The sequence below is a fragment of the Drosophila bipectinata genome, chromosome 3R (assembly GCF_030179905.1).
Source record: "Drosophila bipectinata strain 14024-0381.07 chromosome 3R, DbipHiC1v2, whole genome shotgun sequence".
Classification (NCBI taxonomy): Eukaryota; Metazoa; Arthropoda; class Insecta; order Diptera; family Drosophilidae; genus Drosophila; species Drosophila bipectinata.
Genome location: NC_091739.1, coordinates 21,169,203 through 21,187,997, shown reverse-complemented (window position 1 = coordinate 21,187,997; position 18,795 = coordinate 21,169,203). Strand labels below are relative to the sequence as shown.

At 46.9% G+C, this 18,795-nt stretch overlaps 3 protein-coding genes across 5 annotated transcripts; 2 read left to right on the top strand and 1 right to left on the bottom strand.

Moving 5' to 3' along the window:
• Nucleotides 1-253: 253 nt before the first annotated feature.
• Kdm3 (Lysine demethylase 3) lies at nt 254-4,927 on the top strand. The gene is made up of 2 exons (XM_017235785.3): nt 254-392; nt 2,155-4,927. The coding sequence occupies exon 2, from the start codon at nt 2,170-2,172 to the stop codon at nt 4,738-4,740; it is 2,571 nt and encodes an 856-aa protein (XP_017091274.2). The 5' UTR covers nt 254-392; nt 2,155-2,169; the 3' UTR covers nt 4,741-4,927.
• Nucleotides 254-11,151, top strand: LOC108121577 (F-BAR domain only protein 2). Of its 3 annotated transcripts, none has more exons than XM_017235783.3 (13): nt 254-392; nt 5,031-5,299; nt 5,354-5,914; nt 5,980-6,175; nt 6,234-6,644; nt 7,392-7,625; nt 8,062-8,167; nt 8,228-8,568; nt 8,628-8,800; nt 8,860-9,596; nt 9,658-9,993; nt 10,055-10,284; nt 10,346-11,151. In XM_017235783.3, exons 2-13 carry the CDS (start codon nt 5,270-5,272, stop codon nt 10,441-10,443), a joined length of 3,453 nt encoding a protein of 1,150 aa, XP_017091272.2. In that variant the 5' UTR covers nt 254-392; nt 5,031-5,269; the 3' UTR covers nt 10,444-11,151. The 3 variants fall into 3 exon arrangements, with proteins under 3 accessions (XP_017091272.2, XP_017091271.2, XP_017091273.2); XM_017235782.3 differs by having other exon boundaries at nt 6,234-6,830; XM_017235784.3 differs by lacking the exon at nt 7,392-7,625 and having other exon boundaries at nt 6,234-6,830.
• Nucleotides 11,152-12,240: 1,089 nt separating this feature from the next.
• Nucleotides 12,241-16,649, bottom strand: by (focal adhesion protein tensin). The gene is made up of 2 exons (XM_017235787.3): nt 14,416-16,649; nt 12,241-12,929 (listed from the first exon to the last, which is right to left on the bottom strand). Exon 1 carries the CDS (start codon nt 16,630-16,632, stop codon nt 14,461-14,463), a length of 2,172 nt encoding a protein of 723 aa, XP_017091276.2. The 5' UTR covers nt 16,633-16,649; the 3' UTR covers nt 12,241-12,929; nt 14,416-14,460.
• Nucleotides 16,650-18,795: the final 2,146 nt, after the last annotated feature.

The window sequence follows — 18,795 nt, the reverse complement described above, 5'->3', positions numbered from 1 at the left end:
TCTACTTCTTAAATGAAAAGCATCTTTTTGAATCTACAAACATTTATCATATTTGGACTTTTGGGGGAAGTGGTGATTGGGAGTAATTATTAAAATTACCTAATATTATTATTGGTAAAATAATAAAATAAATAAATGTATAATTTTTTAAATAATGGTCGGGTTGAGGAAAATTTAAAAATTTTTAAAATTATCGTTAAAAAACGAGAACATTTTAAAATGTTTAATGGTTTTCCAACCACTTCGAGGAATGGTCACACTGGTGCTAGTGTGAGAGTTGTGCGCTTCGTGCTAATGAAAAATCGAATTTTTCGTAAAACTATTTAAAATTTCACGGGTCGAGAATAAGAAAAGTGACTACCGAGCGATTACACAACATGCAATAAGAAAATGTAAGTCGCTAATGGCCAAAAAAGTGTTAAAAGTGGCAGCTAAAAAGTTTCCTGCTGGTTCTATCTATGCAGGAACGCCAAGTTTTTGTGTGGGTGTGTGCATGGGCCTCTGTGAGTGTTGCAGTGGTGTTTGTGGCATTCAGTACACAAATTTAAATTGATAAAAATCGCGACAAAGGCATCGTTCCGAATTGCAGCCACAGAGTGCATTCCCTGCACCGCCCAGCGCTTAATAACTATGCATTTATCACAGAGGAATACAGAAGATAATATTTTCAGCAGGCAGGCGAAAACAAACCCATTGAAAAGAAGAAACAAAAAACAAGAATTTTGTGGAGCGATGTAGTAACAGGGCAGTGTTGCCGTGCTGCAGCAGCGCAGTGCCAGCTTTCGGCGTCGGCGTTATCAGAGGGTTTTTGGCTCGATTTGAAGCACAAGTCTTCGTTCGTTAAATTACACTGTTTATTGGCTGTACTACTGTTATATAAAGCACAGGTCTTCACTAAATTAAAAGGTCGCGAAAGCCAGTGAATTGATTGATCAATTTAACCCAGGGGGTGGGGTGGGGCACGGTGGGGCCACTACTGCCCTGGTCGGTCGCTTGTAGGGTTTTTCCTCAGTATCTTTTCGTGTGTTTTTCTCAGTTCTCTCTCGTCCCGCATTTCGTAAGACCTCTGGCGGCTGAGCGGTGAACGCCCAAAAACACAAACAAGTCTGCCTGTTTGTGGGTTTCTGTGTGCAGCCGTTGTTGCTTTTGCTTTTCCAAGCCAGCCGAGCCAGTCAGGGGTTAATTCTCGGTGTCGCTTCAATTATCCAGCCTTTGCATTTTCCTGCGGTTCGTGTTTTGGCCCAAACCGCCGGACGGGCCAGCACGAGGCTGATGACACTTGTTGCCCCAGATCTTCGGGCCTGAACCAGAAACGCGGGCTATCGCAGCAGATAAGGCTTTAAAGTCGTTTATCTAGGCTGCTGCCATTAGATTATCACTTTGGCAACAAAAATTACCGACAGCACTTAGCGCGCTCTTCAAAAGTATGTATTCTCCGTCATGCTATCAGTTTTTGGAACAATACGCCCATATTAGGCTCTCAACATGTACTTGTTCTGACTACATTTTTATCTTAGTTTGGATTCAACAGCAACTACATCATCCCAATATCTTCTTATGGGGGTTAATATACTTCTTAAATAAGCAATGCTTTCTTTAGCTTTAAAATTCATTTAATAAAACGATTATTCATAAATTTGTCATAAAAATTTTTTTCAAGTTTCTATTTATGGAAACCTCAGATTAAAACAAAAATAACTTAGGATTTATCCAAAAATAGCTTTCTTTTATAATTTATCTTCTTTTGGTGCAAAGAACCTATCTTTTAAGTTAGCTCTTAAGTACTTCTGTGCCTGGTAATGTGGAGGCAGTGAGTAGTTGCGCTGTATTCTCTTGAAGCTCTGCTCTATCCCCCAAAATGTGCATGTGGATTGAAGAAGAAAGCCAATGAAAGTTGTTCGCCACATTACAGGCTATCCGAGTGTCTAAAAAAAAAATAAAAAAAATAGTAAACAAAACAATCCGGTAACTTAAGAGAACCCGGTCGTAAAGTGCAAAACTATATAATCTGTTATGGCGATTCAGCATCAAGAGCGGGAGCATGGAGCAGCAGCAGGCACCTCCTCATGGGAAGCATTACCAGGCCGGCCGTTGACGTATCCTCCTCTGACGTAAACCACATCTCTGTTTTCTTTTCTCTCGTCCTCTCTGAAGACCACACCGCCGAACATGTCACAAAAAGAACTAGCGGCCCTGGTCTCCACCAGAACCAGCCGTAAGCGCACTGTCCCTTCCACCAATTCGAGTCCTTCCGTTCGCTCCGAACCGAAATCCATCATTGAGATACACATATCCAACGACCCTGCACCCAAGAGAACATGCAGTGAAGCGGGAAACGCGAGTGGAGAAGTGGAAAAGACAGCTCCAGAGGTGGAAGAAAACGAGGAGCCATGCCCGGTGGTCCAGCTGACCGAGGAGGAGGAGCAGCGTCACAATGAGTTCCGGTCCAACTGCTCCATCTTTCTGCAGGACTTGCCCTGCTTCAAGTTGCGTCAAACCACTGCCGAGGCTGGGTCTGCTCCGATTCCCAAGTGCCGGGAGTGTCGCAAGAGGAGTGCGTCCTCCGCGGAGGATGCCGATACTAGCTCCGGCAACGACGTCTACTGTCGGTTTTATGAATTTAGGCGATTGCAGTACAACGACAAGGGAGAGTTGAACGTGGCTGGATTCCCGAATCCCTACAGCGAGCCCACCCCGGAGGACTACGCCATTTGGCAGCCGGACGGAAAGACTGCCCCCACCAGTGGCTACATGGACATTCAGGTCTGCCGGTACATCCTGCTCCACGCTGGCGACCAGTTCTGCTATCTGTGGCGTCAGGAAGCGGAGGCACTGCGTCTCCACCAGAACCCCGACGACACCATCGCCTGGAAGAAGGCCGTGCAGGGCATCCGTGAGATCTGCGATGTCTGCGACACCACTCTCTTTAACTATCACTGGACCTGTCGAAAGTGCGGCTTCGGAGTGTGCCTGGACTGCTTCAAAGATCGGAAGGAGGGACAGCGGTTGCGGCGCGTGGAAACGGCATTGCAGAAGGGGTGTGACGAGTACCACTGGTTGCTCTGCACCGATCCAGGTGGTCCCCAAGAGCACGCCCTTACCGAGCTGATGCTAACTCAGATCATAGCCGGGGATGCCCTAAACGTGCTGGGAAGGCTGCTGCACGAGGTCCGTACTCTGTGGCAAGTGCCGCAGGTGTGTGGCTGCCTGTTGAGCAAGCAGGCCGTGCAGGACGAGCATCTGGATGAGCTTATCCAGGACATGATCAAGGAGTCGCAACTGAAGCAGCACACCAGCCTCTCCTCGCTGGCCACCGAGCAGAAGCTCCACCAACAGCAGCGCCTGGAGCAGCTGCACGCCAAGAAACTGGAGTTTGCCAGGGAGCGGGGCATAGACTACGTCCCAGGACGAGTGTGGACCAAGGAGACCCTGGGCAAGGACCCGATCACCACGGCTTTCGATAACTTCAAGCACATTAATTTTTTGAGGAAGGGACTAGCAGGTCTGAGACGGTTTCTGCCTCCCAGGGCCATGACGCTGGCGCATTCCACCCAGCTGGCACCTGGCGTGCCGCACGAGTGGCTCTGCGATGGCAAGCTGCTCCGGCTCACCGATCCCCTGCATCCCGACAACCGGGTGCTCTACCAGGAGGTCTGGAAGTGTGGCCAACCGGTTATGATTTCTGAGGTGGCTCGCTCCCTCAACCTGGACCTGTGGCACCCGCAGGCCTTCTGTCGCGACTTCGGCGACAAGCCAAACGATTTGATAAACTGCCTAAATGGCAACCTGGTGCCCAACCAGCCCATGCGGCACTTCTGGGAGGGCTTCCAGTGCATTAAGAAGCGGCTGTTGGACGCCAACGGGAAGCCCATGCTCCTCAAACTGAAGGACTGGCCGCCTGGCGACGACTTTGCCGAGATACTGCCCACCAGATTCGCGGATCTGATGAAGGGTCTGCCGATGCCCGAGTATACGCTGCGAACTGGCAATCTCAACATCGCCAGCAGTCTGCCCAAGATGTTCGTGCCGCCGGACCTGGGACCCAAGATGTACAACGCCTACGGCTCGGCGTTGCACCCGGATAAGGGCACAACTAACCTCCATCTGGACATCTCGGATGCGGTCAACATAATGGTGTATGTGGGGATTCCGCAGGACGAGGACAACAAGCCGCAGATGGCGGCCACCCAGAAGGCCATTGCTCTGGGCGGATGTGACTACATAACCAGGGCCAGGTGCCAGTCACCCGATGTCCTGCCGGGAGCTCTCTGGCACATATTCCCGGCGCGCGATGCCGACAAGATTAGGGACTTGCTTAACCGGGTGACCCTGGAGAAGGGATTCCGCCTGGAGCCCGACCACGATCCCATTCACGACCAGAACTGGTACCTAGATGATAAGTTGCGGGCCAGGTTGTTCAAAGAGTATGGAGTGGAGGGGCATCCCATTGTCCAGTGTCTGGGAGATGCCGTATTTATACCCGCCGGAGCTCCGCACCAGGTCCAGAACCTGCACAACTGCATCAAGGTGGCCGAGGACTTTGTCTCGCCCGAGAACATTACCCACTGCTACCATCTCACCCACGAGTTCCGCCGACTCTCGCACTCCCACACCAACCACGAGGACAAGCTGCAGATCAAGAACATCATCTACCACGCCATCAAGGATTGCTGCACCATCCTCACCAGAGCTCTGGACGAGCGCATCGATGAGGAGATGGCCAAGCTAAAAGCCGACTAAGCCTACATTTTTTTTACCCTTTAAGTTTGTGTTCATTTTTTATTTTTTTCTCAGTCGTGTTTACTTAAATGTTCTTGTATTTAGGCTTTTAAAATGTCCCATCTTCGAAAATGATTACTAGATTAAGAAGAAAAGTTTAATATTATACTCATTTCATTAAAATATACCAGTTCTCCTATTAAATAAAGTAACTCCATAGTGTAATTATTGTGGTGTGCTTAGTGGATTACTTTGATTAATTTGGGCGAGTAAATATTCATCCTTGTTTGGCTTTCGCCTTATCCTTACAGAAGTGCACATGCATGCTGAGGACGGAACTGAAACTGATGATGAAGAGTCCAGCCCAGACAGGCAGTAGCATCGTACGCATCGTACACCTGTGCTACACATGATCCTCTAAGGTCCTGCCAACAAGTCAAGTCAATTACAACGCCAGAAAGCCTTTTACGTTTATTGTGAGTGTAGGAGAGGAATTGTACGATTTATAGGAACGCAACACAGATATCGGAATTATCCGAAGATTAGCATCATGACGGTGGATTTCAACGACTATTTTTGGGTATTTATGGAGAACTACACAACGTAGAAGTCCATACTCATCCTTCTATTGCAGGGCGAGAAGAACAACGGCTACGATGTCTTGTATCACAACATGAAGTTCGGTCTGGTGGCCAGCAAGGAGTTGTCCGAGTTTCTGCGCGAAAAGTCTAACATCGAGGAGCAGAACTCAAAGATGATGTCCAAGCTGGCCCACAAGGCTGGCACGTTGAACAGCACGTTTGCTCCCGTGTGGACCATTCTGCGAACCTCCGCGGAGAAGCTGTCCACGCTGCACCTGCAAATGGTACAGAAGCTGACCGAGCTGGTCAAGGACGTGGCCAAGTATGCGGACGAGCTGCACAAAAAGCACAAGTCCGTCAAGGAGGAGGAGTCACAAACGCTGGAGTGCGTCCAGGCGATCCAAACGTCAACGGTAGCAGTGCAGAAGTTGCGGGATCTGTACGCCAGCAAGGTTCAGGAGCTGGAGAAGCTGCGCAAGGACAACGGCTCGCACAAGGATGCCGAGAAGTTGGAGGCTAAGCTCAAGAAGCTGCAGGAGGAGTACAAGGCTCTGATGGACAAACACAATCCCATTAAGAACGAGTTTGAGAGGCGCATGACTCAGACCTGCAAGGTAAGGATTCCTATAAGATTTTAGATTTAAATATTAAGTTAATCCTGTATACTTCCACCAATCAGCGCTTCCAAGAAATCGAGGAAGTGCATCTGCGACAAATGAAGGAGTTTCTGTCCACCTACCTGGAGATGCTGCAAAACAACCACGATATGGTGGGTCAGGTGCACTCTGACTTCAAACGGCAATTTGTGGACATGTCGGTGGACAAGCTCTTGGAACAGTTTGTGCTCAACAAGTATACGGGTCTGGAGAAACCAGGTATGGGTAACACTATACAATATATTTGAAACTCTTATAACTTTGATTATTTTTTAAGAAATGCCGGAATTGGAGTACATTACCTTGTCAAGTGGGTCGCGTCTCCAGCAGCCCCAGGCCTCGGCCACCGCTTCTAACTCGAACTCGGCCACGAGCATCCAGGCCGCCCTGCGTACCGCCCCCGGACCACCCTCGGGCAGCATGGTGTCCATGGATCAGCGGGGAGATGCTCTGGGCGGCATCTCGGTGGGCAGCGGCAGTGCAGCCAGCGGCAGTATTCCCTATGTGGAGGACCCGATTCTTGGAGCTTTGGGCTCGCCGCGTCCCACGTCTCCGGACATGCTGGGCGCCAATGCGATTTCGGGGCAGGCAGCGGGCGGTGGCACCACCTCCACGGTGAAAAGCCTGCGCTCTTGGTTCTTGCCAACCGCAAAGCAGCAGCAGCAACAGACTGCCGCCGGAAATTTCGGTATGACCGGAAGCTCCGGGAACAACACCTCTTCCACCACGACAACTACAGCAATCAGCAGTAGCAACAATTCAAACACCAACAACACCACAGCAACAGCAACAACTACAACAACAGCTGGCACGAATAATCTCACCACCAATATCACCAAAAATTCCCCTAACTCTGAGGATAATACCAGTCAAGGTTCATTCTCTTTGATTTTTTCGGTTTCTGTCTTTGATTTATTTATTTATGGGTCTTTCTTATATTTATGGTTATTGGTTCTTCACTGTATTTGTGCCAAACTATTAGTTACTGTCTTTTAACTCCATCTGATGCTATTGTGAAATACTTCCTGGCTTCAAACTTCAATGCCAATAGTACTTCGTCTTAAAAGAGAACTATTGCCTTGAATGTTTGGTTATTTTGTAAATATTTATGTGTTTCATGTTTTTATTTTTATTTTTTATTTAAAGTTATTTTTAATTTTATTTTAATGTCTCAGATTGTACACTCAAACACCAGCCAAACAATCCGACCTTACTCTGGAACTTACTCACAAAAACACCGCACACTCTCACAAGCACACAAAAGTCAATAATTTGTATATCTAACCGCACTAACTACTGCAATTTTCTCTCTATGCTTCTCTCCGTCTTGTCTCCACTCCATCGCTCATCATCCATCATCCAACATCCATCATCCCAATACCATGTCATACCCATCATCCGTGCACCGATCAACTAATCGAAACCAAAACTTTAGACCAGGCACAGCAACAGCCGGCAGAGGCCTTAGCATCGATAGCGACTTCTGGCAAAAAGCAATTAAATGCAACGACCAGCGAGCAGCAGCTGTCGAAATCATTAAATGATCAAGACCATCTCCAGCAGAATGCAGCAGCAGGAGCCACAGCATCGGCAGCAGCAGCCACCGTCACAACGACAACGTCCAGACGTGCAACGTCACTTTTAAATATATTCTCATCAAACTCTCAGGGTAAATGATTCAAGAATGTAACCGAAAGTGATTTCCCCCCAACATCCCAGACCCAGTTTCACCCGGGGACTCCTACTAATCAAAGAACCACCTGTATAATCCCATAAACTGCATGAATTTAGGTTTAATATGTAAAGTTAAAGGCTTCTTGTGTGCACAGCTGACTGTTCTCTCATTCCCAACTAACATTGAACCATTTTAAAGCACTTTACGGCGGTGTTTGAGTTCTGAGGAAGGAGTTACATTTAAGTTTCCACTGTCAACTGTTCTATTTATACCACAATCTCTCTCTATACCGCGCCACCCTAGCCATCAGTGTTAAGGTGAAACCTCCATTTCCTGTGTGTAATATAAAAGTCTTCAGCTTGCTACTTAGTCATTGTCTTTAAAAGGTAACATTTTGCTAATATTCATGTGATTTATATCTCGCCGGCAGTCTCTGGCATTTTACGAAGCCGTCGCGATAAGACAAAAACCAAAAAGGCTAAGAAAAAGAAGGACAACGAAGCGGCCGAGCACATACAGGAAGAGCGTCTTACTAGGTAACGTTAGCCACTGGGTTTTATTTCCTCCTATCTAAGGCTCATTAAACCTTGTTTCAGCGTGGAGAGGGCCAACAACACACTGCTGGACTACGATGACCATGGACGCAGCATGAAGACGCAGAACTCCAGCGGCAGCAGTGCAGGCGGTGGCCTGGCAGCCTTGTCGGCCACCTCGGCGCAGGGCAGCGTGGATTCGGCGGGGGCCAGCAGCATGGGCGGCAGTGGAGGAGCCGCTGGTGCTGGAGGCAGTCTGCCGAATGCCGGTGTCCTCACGACTTCTGCATCCACTACTGCGCCGGGAGGTGCTAATGCCACCGGAACAGGCTACGAGGTGGATGAAGAAGGCTTTAGTATTCAGCCAGCCAAGGAAATAGCTTGGGAAGAGAACCAGGACAAATGTAAGCTTTCATTTAATATATCTTACTGGAAGGAATGGTCTTAAGAGTAGATTTTTTAGCTGGCAGTTTTTATTCCGACTCGGATACGGACTCCGACAACGACAAGCAGGAGCGCCGGATTCATGTGAGCATAAAACCGCTGAAAAATGGCCAGGCACCCATGTCCGCCAGCGTTGATGAGCTTCGCGCTACCGTGGAAAACATTTCCCTGTCACCAACAGCGGCGTTTTCGGTGAGATTATTAATCAGCACTTTTTATAAACTTTATTTAATAATTATTCCATCCAATAGCATCACAGTCAACAACTGCAGGGAGCGCGAGGAGCACCAGCGTCCCGACAACAGTCCCCGGAGATATCTAACGCCTCCACGCCCACGGCCAGCGTGCATCCGTATGCCCCGCTGCAGAGTCCCACACTGTCCAATAACAACAACGCGAACAACACGAGCAACAACCGTTATGCGGATCTGGGGGACATCTTCTCGGAGTTGGGGGATATGAGCATGTCTGCGCCGGCATCGGCCACGCTGGGCAAACCGCCGGGTAGACAGATACCCACTCCTACATCGGCGTCCACAGGGGGCAGCATAGCCATTCCACGGCCGCCATCGCGACGCTCCGATATGATCGCCATTGGACCGGCGGCAACTGGGACGGCGCCGGGACGCGGTCGCATGTCTCCGGCCCCGGTGACAACGGCCATGAATCGAGCAGAGAGTATCGGCAGTCTCGAATTCCGCACCGCCATCGGGGGGGTTGGCTCCTCGCGGGGACCTTCACCGTTAACGATTGGTATTTCGGACACCATACCGCTGGCAGTGGCCTTCCACGAGATTATCCACGCCTATTTCCGGGGCAGTGACGAGTCGCGCTGCCAGGTGAAGGTGTCTGGTGATATGATGTTATCATTCCCAGCCGGCATTGCCGGCCTATTAGCCAATAATCCCAATCCAGCCAAGCTGGGTTTTCGCATTAAGAACGTTCAGAATCTGGAGAACCTGGTGCCCAATGGGAAACTGGTGCAAATGTGAGTAAAATGCGCAAAATGCGTTATTGGTTAACTTTAATTATTCCTTGAAACCCATCAGAGATCGACAGCAATCGAGTTCCTTGAGCACCATGCTCGAGTTCAACATGGGAGCTTTGACAGCCCTTCTGCGAAGACAGGCGGAAAACAATCCGACAGCCTCCTACTTCAACGTGGACATACTCAAGTACCAGGTTCGCACCAAGCCGGGTGCCAGTTCGTGCCCCTTCCAGTTGGTCAGCTATTGGAAGTGCGAGCAGAGCTACACAGCCCTCAAAGTGGACTACAAGTACAACAACCATGCTATGGCCAACGCCTCGCCTTTGTTGAATGTTACGCTCTCGGTGCCGGTTAATGGATCTGTTCGGAATGTACAGTCGAAACCCCATTCCGCATGGTAAGATATTAAGGGTAATCTAAATAGATGACCTTCTAACCCGTATTTTTCGTTTGTCTAGGTTGGGTGAATCCAATCGTTTGGTATGGAACTTTACCGACATATCGCAAAACTCACAGGATGGAGGCGTGGGCACCTTGCGTGCCCGTCTAGAGCTTAACGATGGTCCTTCTACACCAGCCCTTCTGGCCACCCAGTTCAACTGCGAGGGCACCACGCTCTCGGGCATTGAGTTCGAGCTGCAGGGCAGCGGCTACCGCTTGTCGCTGGTGAAACGACGCTTCGTTTCCGGTATGCTAACACAAACAATGATTTAATGTATCTACGGGATTAACAAAACTTTTCATTTTAGGAAAATATGTGTGCGAAGGCGATGGTATTCGCAGTGGAGCAACGCCTACGCCTCCGTCGGTGGGATCCACTAGTCCGTATTCGGCAAAGTCAAATTAAGTAGCTATACATTTAAAAGACAGCTTGTGAAAACAGAAACAGAAACATGAACGGAAAATGGCAATATGGCAATAGGCTCGTGAAAACCTAGAGAAATTTTTGTATCTATGCTTAAATATGAGATAAACACTATACACCCACACCGTAATAATTAGGCACAGGATAAGTAGATGTTTCTGAATTTGCTCTGAGGATTTTAATGTCCGATGATATTTTGAAAGTGCATTTTAGAATAATTGCAAGAGTTATTGTGGAAAGTGAAAGTTTATCGATTCATATACTGATTCAGCATAGAATCGTTAAATCTTCACAGTTCAGCCTTTTTATATAAATTCAAAATTATTTATTTTATTTTCTTGTTGGGAATTTCATTGATTCCGATAGTTTCTCTAAATTGAAATTGAGGCATAGGCATAGGAGGGTCTATTAGATATTTTTGTATTCTGTTTTTCATTCGCAATGTTGAATCGATGCTGCCTGCTGGAGGTCCATGTGCGGGTGCAGAAACTGGATGTATTATTTGTTATATATACATATGCGAGTATATATTATTAAATTGTATTTATTATGTTTAACTGAATATGATGGAAACGAACGATATTGTATGTAGCTATGTAGATATATAAACACACACACCGAACGTTGATTTTATGTTCACTTTTGTACACACAACCAAATCCAAATGTATTAAATGTAAGATACGAAAACAAGCACTGATTTTCGCTTGGAGGCTTGGAATCTCGATGGATTTGCTTTCGTCACCATTGCCATCAGCAGCAGCAGCAGCACCAGTCGTGGAGCTCCCTCCCGATTAGGCGTCGCACAACCGGAGTTTGTCGCTGTTTTTGCCGCACCGAATGCCGTTTCTCCGACGTTCAATTAATTATCAAATTTAGGCAAAGAACATGACAAACAGGTTTCGGTTTCGTTTGGGGTCTCAGTCTGCTTGCTGCTGGCAAACACTCACTCACAAGTAGGAAATTAGCAGTCCCGTCCAAAATAGAATAAACATCGAATGCTGAAATCATTTTATTAGTGGGTGTGCAGATCAGATCGTGCGGGAGCATTAGCCTAGCGATCATTAGGAATCAGTTTTGTAAACTTTTGTAAGAACATTTTAAAAAGCAAAAGGCAGCTGTCGTTTGGCTGCTCTGAGCTGTGAGCTGTTTTTGCTATTGGAAGGCGATGACGTCATTCTGCCACAAATTGATCTCAAGGTCGTGTCGACGGACGCGTTTTCATTTCACTTGGCACACTTGACTGTGGGCCGCCGCCGTAGACGCTGTTTTGTGTTCTGTATCTCCTCCTGGTCGTGGGGTATCGTGGTCTCTCTTTAAATAAATTGCATTTGCCCAGAAGGCACAACAATACTATTCTGGGGATCTGGGAATTGCGAATCCAATTGAAGCAAGGGTGACTGACTGCTCGCCGCCACAAGTATTCCACTAAAAAAAAACGTATTCCACAATATCCTATTGTTGGCCGACCGTGCGACATGGAGATCTTTGCGTCGTCAAACGATAAGATTAAATTACAAAACAATTATGGGGCAGACAGTTGTTCCCCACATATGCATATGGGCGAGTATACATATATTGCCCCTAGGTATATAAACAATTAATTCTTCAACAAAAGCAACCGACTCAGTACACATCTGTTGATATATGACATTTACAGCCCTGAATTTTTTTAAGGCCCCTATCTACACTTTTGCTTAGATTAAAAATTTCTATAAGCTGATTCTCTTTTCAAGTATGGGGGTGGCATGACTCCCGACAGAGTAAACCAATTTAGAAGTCTGTTTAACAACATTGCACTTTATTGATATTGACTCTGCATTAGTACATCTTACGGCTATTACAAAAATACATGTACATATATAGATATTACTGGTATAAATTAGAGGACAATCTGCCTGGGGGGATTATTCAACAACTCTCTTATTTAGCATTAATTCGTTTAAAATTATCATTATGTAGATTAATTTAATTCCGTTTGTCTGACAAGCGCACCCTGTAGCCGAGTAAAAGCACACACTCTCGATTTAAAAATATATACACACCTATTTTTGTTCCTCTAATAAACGTCAACATTCGGTGATCAACTTCAACCTGTGTACACTGACCCAGGACTTTCGGTCCGAAATTCGGAATCATTTTTGGAGTATCCATAGATTTGTTTATACCTAGAGCCTATAAACAAGTATGACTTGGCGTTAGCCGAAAGCGTTATCGGTCCTCAGAGTCCACTCGTCCCACTGTGCGTTTAGTCGATTCGAGTTGATAATACATACTATGTGTAGTATGTGTACATATGTTTTAGCTTTTGCCATAAATATTGCCGTCTGAGAGTGTGTGCCTGATGGCTGACATCATTTTCCGTTAACATATTCGTAGTTAAACTCATTATTGTATCGAAAAACAAAAGTTCGTAGTGATTAGTTAGTACATCTTACATAGCTGCATAGCCGGACAAATTCCATTTGCCTGGAAGAGAGATGAAAAAAAAGATATATGTATATTGATCCGCCACAACAAGGTTATAAATTCCGAACGTACTCGAATAATTGCTTAATTACAGATCAAATAGATCACTCGATCGAACAGACAATGCCTGGAACTGGGGCTGGGGGCCTGTGGCTGAATAACGACTTGCTTTTAAATATTAATTTCCCTTTATTTTTAGACCTTACAGTATTTTATTTACTCTAACTTTTATCCACAGTCCCCGGGGGTACGAAAAGCAAAAAAATAAACCCAAACGCGTCTGGAATTAATTTTTGTGTGTGTTGTTGGGTGGGTGGTGGTGGTGTGCGGTTTTTCTAAAATGCGCAATTGCCGCCCGCCGGCCGTTCGAATGAATTTATTTAAACTTTTGCGCTATATACGATTGGGCTACAATCGATTTCTATGAACGGCTGTTTATTTGCATATTTTAGCTTTATAGTCCATGGGAAAAATTCCACACAAAAAATTCAAGGTGGAATCAAGCGATAATTTTAGAATGTTTCTCCTTCTCTATGAGATGAACAACTAACTTGTTCCTTATCGAACGAGTCGAAAAAAATAAATAGTCATCCCACCCCTTAGCTATAAACCTAAACATATTTTTAGATAATTTCCGCCCGAAAAAATTTTCAAATTAGCCAAATGGATCACTCTGACTCTGGCTGATAGCGAATATCTGGTAAAAAGTGGCCCATACGCTAGCATGGCAATGCACAGTTAAGCGTTATGGCCTTATCGAGCGACCTCAACACATGACCGTGAATGGGGAAATTAATCAAATCGAAATCGAAAGAAACACCAAAATTGGCACCCAGTAGGTGTGGTCTTCCAGAACTCTACTCCCGACCTGTCAATGATGATGGGGATGCGGAGTGGGCCGCCCTTCTATTTCGGATCCCAATCATCGGTTATAGGCAACTGACTCATGACAGAAACTTCCGTTGCGAAAAGTATAGCCAAATGCTTCTATATATTATATGTATATATGCTTACGTGCCCCTCAATGTGTGCTCGGCAGTATATGGAAACCGTTAAACAAACAAACAAACAGCCCCAGCCGGGCGTTATGTAAAGTAAACAAATTTTGAAGACGAACCCAGGCAGGAACGGAAGGGCCTGGGCCTGGGCCAAAGAAACTGTAGCGTTTTTTAATAGTTTTCCCATTTGGGGCGAAGAATGATGTATTCACGGTGATTGCCTGGTAAAGCAAACACTTCAGACCATTGGATAACTAGAAATGTGCTGCGGGAAGTATGCGAAGAACCTACTTATATCAGCAAACAAAAACTGATCAAGTTCTCCAGAAAGTTACGAAGTCCTAACTGCTGGGGACTTAACTCCAAAGTGTTTTCTTTTAAAAAACTTGTTCCTCCCATCGAGTGACCTCTGTAATCTGTAGGATTGGCTTTGCAAGGCCGCTCCGCACCCACAATGCCATATTGCTCTAGCCATAACTGCACCTCACCTGCTCGTTTGCTCCGCTCCACAGGACTCCTTCTGGCCGCCATAATTACAGGACGTAGTTGCGCAACTTCTCAGTGGGCAGGGTGCGATTGGCGAAGGACACAATCGCCGCAGCGGGCTGGCTGACGGACAGGTCGCAGAAGACGTGGCACTGGTTGTCCGTGGAGCTGTGCGACCTTCGGGCCACAAACGCGAAGATGGTCTTCTTCTCGGTGTCCCCTTCGCTCGTCCACATCCGGCTCTCCGGGTCGATGGCGCAGTGAGAGATCACATCCGCCGTGTAATGTTTCCGGAAGAACTTTTTGCGCGTATTGTCCGTGAGCGTGATGCCCTGCGATGATACCTTGAAGTGGACCTCGGTGGGCTGCGGCGCCGGTTTCTGGGCGTACATCTGGCGAATGGCCTTCCGAATGGCCTCGTTTCCGGTCAGAGACTCGGTGTCGCAGGAAAATAGCCACAGCACATTGGTGGCGGCTCCGTGGGCGAGCAGGTGCTGCTGGGCCGGGGTTGTGGCCCGCAGTGGAGGCACTATGTCCCGGTCGGGCAGCAGCAGGAGGCAGGGTAGCGCCAGCTGGCTGATGGAATGCTCGAAGACCAGCGCGGAGAGCGAGGTGAACACCGGCTCGTTGTCGCAGCCCTTCAGATGCACACCTCCCGGCGTGGGCTCGATGAGGAAGTGACGTACCAGCTCCTGGGATCCTGCCGGTGGCTGGGCCACCCTCACGACCAGACCGTAGGAGTTCTTGTAGGTCGTCGAGTCCCGAACCAGGAAAGTACCCGGCGGTGCTCCGGCCAACTGAGCAATAGCATCCTCCCGCGAAATATTTGGCTTGTACCAGTACTTGGCCGAGCTCTTGGCGAATCGCACCGAGTCCGGGGAAACTTCCATGGGGGTCAGAGCCCCCACGCCGCGACGTGGCCCCGTTTGGTAGATGGATTCAGCTGGCAACTGGGAAGGTAGTCCGCCCGATGACGCCCCAAAAGGCGTGCGCGGTGTGACCGGAAAGGCGGGCGTTTCTGGCCTGCTGGTGGGACTAGGCGTCATCTGCTGGCCATTGGTATTTGGGTTGGTCGCTCGTTTTGTGCTGGTGGCATAGATGGGCGATGCTGGGACCGGCGGCAACGACGGCAACGGGGAGGTGGACAAGGAGAGATCGCGGCGAGTGCGCGTGAGCGTCTCCAGGTTGTTTTGGCCATAAACGGCGCCCAGTTGCGGCTCCAGCTCGCGTTTGTGGGTCGTTGTGGTCGCTTCCAAGCTGTTAATTGTGTGATAATTGCGTTCCAAGCTCGAGGAGGCCAGCCGTCTGTTGACCACGCCATCTGGCACATCCTGCTCCAGCCGCAAGTCCTCGAAATGTATATTCCGTGTGGTGTACGGCGTCGGACCCGGTGCTGGCAGGGAACTGCGCTCCACATCGTCCAGGTTGAGATTGAACTCGAAATCGTAGTTGTACTTGCTCCCCTGACCGTTGGAGAGAGTGTTCCTGTAACCATTACCCGGAGAGCTTCCGTTTTTCAAACTGCTTCCATATCCATTGCTAGGATAGTACTGCCGTTGGGGCGGTGTGGGCGGTACTCGGTCCCTCTGCCGGCTCTCCCGCTCCCCATCCCGCTCCTTGTACTCGTTGTAGACCTTTTCGCGTCGCTCCCGCAGCAGTTGCTCGAAATCATCTCGAAGCGGTGTCGGCGTCGCACTGTTCGACCTGTAGTGGTACGTATTGGCAATGGTGTTGGTGTTGGTGGAGCCCGTGGGAGACACTCCGTTGCCCAGTGTTTTGCGCACAAGCAAAGGGCTCGTCAGCCGAGGTTGGGGCTTTATCATATCACTGGATCCAACTCCGATACCATTGCCATTAGTGGATGGAGAGGTGGCAGCGGAGCTGGTCGGGGCACCGAAATCAAAGTCTAGAAAACTATCCGCCCGCGTCGGCGTCGAGGTTTTGCGCAGCGGCGTCGACGTTTTGGCAATTCCATAGCTGAATGGCAGCGAGTTCTCGCGCGCGTGATAAGGAATACCGTTTCCATTTCCCTGGCCATTCAAACTGCCATTTCCATTTCCATTTCCATTACCATTTCCATTCGCCTGCCCATTGCCATTCACATTATAGTTTTTATAGTAATTATTGTTATTATTGGCGCCGCTGGTTTGCTGGTATTGGTACTGGTATTGGTGTTTGTGGTCAGCGGCAGTAGCGCTATCTTCGTACGGCGACCGCATTGTTACGCGAATTCCAAAAGACTGATTGGAAATTCGACGAGCAACCTAGAAGATACAAATACAACCGAAGCCCCAAGTCAGCGTTGGCGTTCGCTCTCCCATCTCACTGCTTCCATGTATCTCGCTCTCGGCATTTGTTGGCCAACAAACTAAAAATCAACCTCCGCACTGGCCACAGTGAAGCGATGACTGAAATAATAGCTTTTAGGCCTACAGTGAGGTTTATTCAAATAAATTGCTTATACGACTAGTGGGCACTAGTATAGAAAATATAGAAGTTTTATAGGCTTATTTAAACTTATTTAAAACAATTCTAGCTTGGAATACAAGAGATTCAGCGTTTTTAGAAATGCTTTTCGTCTTTTTTTATGTTTCTAACTATGTATTTTAAAATTCCAGCAACTAATTTTAATTCAGTAGATTTATGACACCAACCAACAAAAAATTACGTATACGACTAGTAATTACTCATACGCCTAGTGGGTAATACAGATTTGGTTTCTGAGAGTTTAATTGAGATCTGGTAAAAAATCCGGTAATTTTAATAATTTTGTGCTTATAATTTAAACAATATAATAGTATTACTTATAAATAAATCCAAATTTTTTAATATATTTTTAATTTTAATACAAAAATTAGTTTGATTAAATTCACAAAAAATTTGCTTCAATCAGAACTGTCATATTATTGCGAAACTAAAACATATTTTAAAATAGAAAAACAAAATGTTTCATTTCCCATACGCCCACTGTAGCTCCAATATATATACACATGGTGCAAAGGTGTTGGATGCCAAGAAAGCAAGAGAGCGATCTTTAGGTGAGAGAGAGAGCTAGAGAGAGAGTGTGGAGCAGTCTGCGAAAGAGGCGACGGTGATGTCATCCCCACATATTTACGAATACACACGACGTACGATCGAACCGAACGAGCTAATCAAAACAAGCAATACAGATTAGAGTCGAACAGAGTCGGATGGATGAATTGAACGTCGATTTCAATCAAAGAACCCGCATATTGCAGTTCGAATAAAAAGCTAGCATGCGTGCCAGAGCGTCTGCGTTGTGCAGTGATCGGATTGGTGTCCAATTGATAACAGCTGTGTGTGGGAGTGGGATTCCGTCTCTGTCCCTCTTCTTCCTCGCTGGCTCTCTCTGGCACTTTTTCGCCGCCAATTGGGGCATTTAAAGGGGCAATCCGCCAATTGCACCCACTGTGACCGCGGGCACGTTCCCCGATCGCATTCCTCTTCGGGTTTTCATCAATTAAACTGCATCTGCAGCCACATAAGTTCTGAATGAGTTGCATTTGTTTTCGGGGGAGTACAGCAGAACAGACCGATCGATCGATTGATCGTCTTGCTTTTAAATGGAAACTCTTATCAATAAATTGCGGTCTATTTTCCCAGCAGGTTCAGGTTGCACTTTCCAATGAACTTTTGCGGCTATTACAGATACATGTGTATTTATATATGTACCTACACACAAACAGCCAACCGACTCAAGAGCATACACACTGACATTACATACATAGAGAAGAAGCTGTCGCATCTTTTTTGATTTCTCAACATTTTCTTGTAGAAAGTGTCGTGGTGGGCAACAGTAACAATAACCACACAACAATAATGCCAGAGCACTAACTACAATGTGACGACAGTAGGGCAATAAAAAAAAAAAACAAAAAACAAAAGGCTAACAACTCAAAAGCGGCAAAGATATTCGTTGGAAAAAATGGCAAAAATGCAGTGCCAATGCCAAAGTTGCTGCCAAACAGGCAGGGTGATCTTCTCCAGCATCCAGTTGTGGGTGGTAAATAAACATGTTCTCTCTTTCTCTCTCTGCGTTGCGCTATTCTCTTTGCTGTGACCTATACACAGAGAAAAAGTGTACATTCCTTGTGCTGTAAAATGTAATAAAAATTAATTTTATTCTAATCTGCAGTTATGATCACAATGGGTTATAAAAATTAATTTTTTGAATGATTTATTGCTCTTTATCTGATTTATATCTTTTTTACAGTATACCGTCCCGCTCTCACTCGAAACCATTTTTTTTTATTGGCCTTAGTTGGATCCCTAGTTGGCAACTCGTTTACCTTTTTTTGTTTTTTTAGCAGCCGACATCTGTTGTTAAATTTTTTGCCAATCATACATAGCATATGCTGGGA

What these genes read in the sequence shown, in the direction of transcription:
- Kdm3 (XM_017235785.3), top strand. Translation starts at nt 2,170, where the DNA reads ATGTCACAAAAAGAACTAGCGGCCCTGGTCTCCACCAGAACCAGCCGT.
- by (XM_017235787.3), bottom strand. Translation starts at nt 16,632, where the DNA reads ATGCGGTCGCCGTACGAAGATAGCGCTACTGCCGCTGACCACAAACAC.
- LOC108121577 (XM_017235782.3), top strand. Translation starts at nt 5,270, where the DNA reads ATGACGGTGGATTTCAACGACTATTTTTGG. An exon ending in CACCAACAGCGGCGTTTTCG is followed by an intron (nt 8,801 to 8,859) that starts GTGAGATTATTA and finishes TCCATCCAATAG; the next exon opens with CATCACAGTCAACAACTGCA. An exon ending in GAAACGACGCTTCGTTTCCG is followed by an intron (nt 10,285 to 10,345) that starts GTATGCTAACAC and finishes TTTTCATTTTAG; the next exon opens with GAAAATATGTGTGCGAAGGC.